The sequence below is a fragment of the Poeciliopsis prolifica genome, unplaced genomic scaffold, assembly GCF_027474105.1.
Source record: "Poeciliopsis prolifica strain line A6 unplaced genomic scaffold, Auburn_PproV2 SCAFFOLD004, whole genome shotgun sequence".
Classification (NCBI taxonomy): Eukaryota; Metazoa; Chordata; class Actinopteri; order Cyprinodontiformes; family Poeciliidae; genus Poeciliopsis; species Poeciliopsis prolifica.
This window is the reverse complement of record NW_026562379.1, coordinates 8910540-8917340: the sequence shown is the minus strand read 5'-3', so window position 1 is coordinate 8917340 and position 6801 is coordinate 8910540. Positions and strand designations below refer to the sequence as shown.

General features: G+C 37.3%; 2 protein-coding genes across 14 annotated transcripts in view; one reads left to right on the top strand and one right to left on the bottom strand.

Moving 5' to 3' along the window:
- Window positions 1-802: 802 nt before the first annotated feature.
- LOC129359164 (uncharacterized) lies at window positions 803-3466 on the top strand. The gene is made up of 5 exons (XM_055028590.1): window positions 803-1067; window positions 1488-1823; window positions 1925-2158; window positions 2271-2299; window positions 2407-3466. The coding sequence occupies exons 1-5, from the start codon at window positions 1016-1018 to the stop codon at window positions 2503-2505; spliced, it is 750 nt and encodes a 249-aa protein (XP_054884565.1). The 5' UTR covers window positions 803-1015; the 3' UTR covers window positions 2506-3466.
- A 94-nt stretch (window positions 3467-3560) lies between these two features.
- Window positions 3561-6801, bottom strand: part of LOC129359031 (rap1 GTPase-activating protein 2-like) — an 89171-nt gene continuing 85930 nt past the window's right edge. For all 13 annotated transcript variants that reach the window (XM_055028385.1, XM_055028375.1, XM_055028376.1 and 10 more), the window contains 4 exons: window positions 6636-6765; window positions 5795-5897; window positions 5635-5708; window positions 3561-5454 (listed from right to left, as the gene is read on the bottom strand). In XM_055028385.1, the coding sequence (XP_054884360.1) occupies window positions 5446-5454; window positions 5635-5708; window positions 5795-5897; window positions 6636-6765 (316 nt within the window). In that variant the 3' untranslated portion in view covers window positions 3561-5445. The remainder of the gene's footprint in view (window positions 5455-5634; window positions 5709-5794; window positions 5898-6635; window positions 6766-6801) is intronic.

Below are 6801 nucleotides of genomic sequence, written 5' to 3'. Positions count from 1 at the left end.
GTATTATTTTTAATATATTCATCTGTGTTTTCTGGTCTTCATTATGCTGTTTTTTCACTAATGTTCACTACCAAATCTCTTAAACACTTTTAGAATATAGCTGAATCCCACTGAGATTAAAATGATAGAGATTAATATTATTTACCGATTAGGTGACTTCTAAAAGCATTCGGGAGCACTGCATTTTATTTAAAGGAATCATAGTAGGACGAATGTGTCACAATTTCAAAATTAAATTAGTGAAAATGTATTACTAAATTATGAATTTCTCAGAAAGGCACTCACAATTGTGTGCTGCTATATGTTGATCTGTTACTTGACATCCAAACAAATTAAATTAATGTTGTGAAATTTAAGAACAATGAATACTTTAGTAAGACAAGATGTTTAAGAAATCCCAGAAACTTTCACCTTCTTTGAATCCAAAAATTAATAATGATCTGCATGGAGTTATTATATCCATGCAGATCAAGTGCAAATTGCTTTCATAAATCAACCATCTGTTCATATGTTGTTCTTTTTTAAATATCAAAAACAAATCAACTCAAACAAGAGCTACAGTAAATAAAAAGTAGAATAAATGAGTTTCTGAGGACTTTTATGAGACTGGAGTTTCCACTTCCTTGAAATGAGCCCCCTTTTCTGCTTGATAGTCAGTATTACTGCTCTTGAAGTCAATGCTTTCCTGTAAATCAAATTCTAACGTGTGTTTGTGCTCAGAAAACTGTAAATGGGCTGAGTTAGTGGGTCACTTCCTTCCTCTGACTCCACCTAGAAAAAAAAGCAGCAAGGAAAGTGAAAATCGAAAATGATCCCTGACAGTGACTGCTTTAGGAAAGGCTAAGAGAAAGGCTGAAAATGGTTTGAGTAAACGGTTTATGTTAAGTTAAGAGTGCTCGACTGTCAGATTATTTCAGTGAGTCATAGCATGGAGACTTGATCTTTTCAAGGGAACTGAGATTTTGAGCTTCCTGAACAGCAGCATTGTTTTTTTTTTTTTTTTTTTTTACCAGACATGTATACGTTCATCTTGCGTGTGATCAGCTGTCTCTGTATCTTTCAGGGAGGTAAGAACATGTTTCAACTCAACTTAGTCTGGAAACTTGTCTTGTCACATTTCAAGCTATGTTTTGTATTTGGTTAGATTTTGTTGAGGAAACTCCAAGAAATAAAACTGCAGTGTTCAAAAGTAATCGTTGGCCTTTTTTGAAGTTGTGTAGTTTGACTAATATGAATACATACTGTTCATAAAGCCATGATAAGTCAAAGTAAAGTTTTACTCTTATGTCTCTTGTACTTGATATTCTTACATATAATAAACAACTTAGGTGTTAAAAAATCTGACTTTTTGAGGTTATTTTTCTTCAAATGATTAATTCATTTTAAGGCTTTTTTTGTGGTTTAAAAAATATTAAACATAGAAACCAAGTGTTTAGCTTTTTCAAACAAAACACTCTATTAATCTAACTGAATGCTCTGTCATTTAGGTGTTTTTTCTGAAGAATGCAGTCAGGGTGTATTTGGAAAACGTGAGAGATTCTTCGTTCCTGCAGGGGGCAGTTTGTCTCTGTCCTGTGTGGTTCAACACTGTGGAGGTAACTGGACAGTCAACTTTAAAAGGGAAAATCTCACAACTTCAACCACTGTTGAAAACAGCGCAAGGCACCGTTTCACCATAGCCCCCGTCAGTGCCAATCAAAGCAAGGTAAATTTAAAGATTTTGAATGTTAGACAGTCAGATGAAGGGTTGTACACATGCAACGTGAAATGGAGTGATGGAAGCCATGATGTAAGCCATTGGATGGAAGTGAATGTCACAAAAGGTATATACTCATTTACATGTGCTAATCAAACATGGATCATGCATATTTTAGTCATTGGTGTTTGTGCATTGTTGTTTCTTTCTGTCATCCCCAACATGCAGGTGTTGCCTTGGAGAGAAAACTCTCACACAGGCTTCTGGTCTGCACCGGCGCCTTTCTTTGTCTTCCTGTCATTTTGGGATTGGCTCGCTGCCTGAGTTCAGAGGTCAACCAACAGCCACATCCCACGAAAGAGGTCTTACTTGCAGATAGACATAAAGTTAGATCACATCAGCCTCCACAGCCTCCACCCCGACGCCCAGTACCAAAGAAACGCACTGCTCCTCCTAACAAAGGTATCTAACAATTTAACTTGTTAGAAATCTAAATCATAGAGTTAAGAAATTAACAAAAATGTAATGTTTATGTTGTCAGAGCTAAACCTTTATTTTGATCGAACTTTTTCAGCTCTCTCACCATCCCAGCAAAAGCCAGAGGTAGGGGAAAGTATTGCCTTCGTAATGTGCAGCGCCACAAATCTGTCTGCAGTCTATTTGATCTTGTAGAAGTTTCACATAGTTGTATGTCATCTTATATGTTACAGTTATTGTATGCAGACATTTCTCAAGATGCCCTGAAGAATCAAAAAGCTCTGAGAGAGCCAGCTCAACCCACTGTCTACTCATCTGTCAGGTTTTCCTGACAGCCAAAGACAGAAGACGAAACTATGGAGCAGTCGGGTCCAAAGATCTGTGGTATAGGGTTAGATGAAGGTCCATTTAATTGGACTTTCCATTAGAGGTGATAACTTGCTTAAATGAGATGGTTTTCTTGCATGAACCCACATTTTTATCATAATGTAGGGGCTATTCATGAAGCTCAGTGTTTGCCTACTTTGTACATTAAAAAGCAGTTTGATTGGGTGATTAGGATTATTGTCCTATCATAACTAACATACACAGGTTTCAACTGTCTAGCTATTGATTTGAGGTAAAGTTAAACTCAAAGTAGTTCTTTATTGTAGTGATCAAGCAGTACATTAAGCTCAGTTAATTATTCTAAGTAGTTTAAAAAGTTTCTAATTTAGGAAACTGAGCAGATTGCACTGAGTCATCAATTTAAAATGTTCACTCATTCTGGATGAGCTTGCACCCACAGAAAATGTGGGTTTCGTTGACTTAACAACAATCCCTCCTACAGAGCATGCTCATAGTGACAGCGGAGATAAAAAAAAAAAAAAACTCCCTTTAACAGGACGAAACCTCCAGCAGAATCTGGATCAGTACATTGGATTCGACTGACTGGGGATTCAACAGAGCAGAATGCACAAGGAGAAACAAATGAAATGACGGGTTATTTTTACATTTGTTATTTCATCAACATTTTTTACAATCTACAACGTAAGGAAAACAGACAGCCACCCCTATGGTTGATACCTGGTATGGTATTGTTAAGCTTAAAGCCCACACTATGACTGTATCTGGGCAATATGTTCAAATACTCAGTGTGTGTTGATGTTAAACTTGTTTTTCTGTGAATAGTGACACTGGTGTCTTTATGGTAGAGCGTTGGTTATTCCTGAGTTCTTATTGAACTTCCTAATTGATTTTTATCTGAGGGTGAAAGTTTGAGTTTGATCTGCTTCCAAAAATTAATAAAGTGTATTTTATAAATTATGTGTATTGTGTGGACACCTTGCAGAAGGTAAGAAAATACAAAACAAAACAAACAAACAAAAAAAACACATATGGCACAAAATACAACATTTTATTGTAGAATAAATTCTCAGTGGCACATTACATAACCAAATATACATATATGTTATTTAGACATCTCTTAAATTAATATATTTTCATTTTATAATTTTACTTTAATTAATTAGCATACTCTGCAGTGATTTGTTTGTACATGACATCAATGCAAAGGAAGTTAATATAATAAATTAAGCATGTCAAAAGAGAAAAGGGCTGCAGGACATTTTTGGGCAATACCGCTACAAACAAAATGATAAACATAACTTCCTGTTTCTTCTGTCCCTATTCTCCTTACAAGAGGTAATTGGTGGCCTGTCCCATTTCAAAATTATGTGCTAGTTTAGGTATATTAAAACGTACATTTCAAGTAACTTCATCCTGAGCAACTTCCCAAGATGTTAACAATTAATAAATGAGGACATTTGCAATGTGTGTGAACTTTGAAACTTCAGTTTGCTAAGCCATCTTTAACTTCACCAATAAGTTCCTGTGCAGTAAAACACATTATTCATTCAAACTCTTTCTAGTTTGGTCACACTAAAAACACAGAAGTCAATGTTGAAGTCTAATGCTAATGTTAATATGTTGATAACTAGCTGACAATCACAGAACATTCATGGCCCTGTTGTCCTTGACAGAAACTATCTTTGCAACTTCAGGGTTTGAAACCAGTTACCATGGCATTGAACGCAAATGACAAGGCTGTAATTCACATTAAAAGTAATTTCTATAAAATGTGGTTCAAATGCCTTCTGGAGCATATTTTTCAAGTCGACTTCATCAGTTCCCTCACTGGCAAACTTCCCTGCTAAAAATAACCAAGCACCACAGAGCATGTGTGCTGATACACCGAGCTAGCAAGCTTCAATGAGAGGAACATGGAGGTGAAATGTTTTTTACTAAGTGCATCGTCTTTTTGTCCTCTTCAGAAAATGTGGGTGCAGTTTGGCTTCCCACAAGTTGTGCCGTAACCAGATCCAGGAACTTCTCATCCTCTCACACGGTGAGAGATTGAACGCACAAGCAGAGAAAAAGGGCTTTGCAGCGATTGTAAGGTGCAGCTTGGGCTAAAATAAGCTTATGGCTAAAATGTGCTGGCAGTGTCTCCTACTGTGTCTAACGAGGGTCACCCCTACAGATATGGAAATGTTCTGCTGGGAGACATCTTTAGAGTGCTGTGGACACAATGCAACGGGTACCAAGGTTACAAAAGCATCTCCAAAAATCATAGTTGTTTTCTAAAAAAAGCATTAATATTCATAATGAAGAAGTTCAGGCTCCACAGTCCCACAAGGCTTTGCTACTGTAAGTAGACTATACATTAGGTCTTTGTGAAAGTGGCATAGTCTCTGCTCACTGTTTGTTTTCTCAAAGCAAAAAAGGAACTGCTTGCAGACGTACCATTGAAAGGTAAAGATAAAAGGAACATCCTGCAGTCTGTCGTTGGTTCTACAGAGTGCTCAGCACTTGGCTGGATGAGGACTAACAGTTCGGCCATAAACTTGTACACATGTATGACAGATTATGTCTAAGAAAAAGCTGAGGCGCAGTCTACAGGCCGCCCTACACTCACAGTTTTACAGCCATGCCAAGACCTTCAAGTGATAGGAACAACAAGAGTTATGCTGCAGCTAGATTCAAGCAGCTAAAAGCTGCTTTAAAGACAGTGAACGTGGATGAGCTGCTTTTCTTCACTTACACTCACAGTTATATCAGTATGTCTATGTGCAGGATCTCCTGTGCAGCTCTACTCGGATTAGCCTTTTGCTAATCTGAGAAAAGGCTGTACAAATGTTTTATTTTTCTGGTGATGTTGTGATTTAGTGAGCTTCTTCAGAGTCACTCTGCTTCTTCACTGAGGAAGTCTGCTGCTTTTTCCTTCCACAAATCTACTCAGACTGAAAGAGAGAAAAGACAGAAATATTACTAAAAACAGCAGCTGCTTCCTTGCTGATTTGTTATATTTTTCTATTTTGTTTTTGTTATTGAACATTTTCTGTTCTGGAAATCCAATAAAACACTCCAAACACTTGCTGACAAACACAATTGCTGTCATTTGGGAACAATTTGAGACTTACCGCTGTGGATGAGTGGCTCATTTTGTCAAAGCGGAACTTCAAACTTGATCTGGGTGATGTTTTCCCTTTTCCATCTGCAGAATAGAAGCATAAACAGAAAGTGGCAAAACCATTTCTTTTTAACTAGTTCTCCTCTTACTAGATCAAATTTACAATTTACCTGTTGGACTGCGACACATGATGACAGGCGTACCCGATCCCTGGCTGTCGATGCTCAGGGAGGGACTGAAGGCAGAGGTGGATGTGATGGATGGATGACTGACCTACAAGGAAGCAAACACATCATAATGTTGTGAAGAAAAAGGCACCGAGCAATCATGACTGAAAAGAAGCAATTATTTGAACGTTGCCTACTCTGAAGGCAACGCATGGGTATGATAGCTATTAATAATTATAATAATGTGTTTAACTTTACAGAAAAATTGAGAAAAAGGAGTGTCAAAAGTGAGTCTTCAACATATGTATCATTACACATAAGCAACCCTTTTTTTTAAAACAAAAAAGCTAGATTCATTATTGCTAAAGTGCTGATGAAATCTTTTAAATATGATCCAGACAAGATAAATATCTTGATGTTCTAACCAAATGTAGCAAAAGAAATTTGTCCTGTTCATTAAAAAGCTTTGATCTGCACCTCCTTCAACGCAATTTGTAATACTTGGTGCCTTAACTTACTCTGACAATTCATAACCTCACAAGGTGCCATTTTTAAGCAGCATGTCTCGCATAAAATTACTGCAACAATGACAAGAGGTGTCATTTGAGGAAGATGAGAAGATTTGCATGAATTCTAATTATAAGTTGACATTTAATTCCCACTATTATGCACTTCTGAGCAAATATGGATTTTTGTCCATCTTTAAAAGCTTTTTCACCTCTCTTAGGTGAAAAGGTGAGAATACGCATTTGTTACAAATGTGCATTTTTCAATTCAAAAATTTTCAAATTCTTTTTCATATTAATTCCACATCAACCCTGGATGAAACAAATGTTCTACCCACTGTGTCCAGCTCCTCCAGAGCTTCTGTTTCCCCCGTGGTGCTGCTGAAGCTGCTGGTGCTAGACGAAGAGCGAGAGATGTTGGGCCTGCAGCTGCTGCCGCTGCTGCACTCCTTGTGCTTCATGAAAGGCCTGTTGATGGAAGAGCCACAGAGGACCAAGCATGTG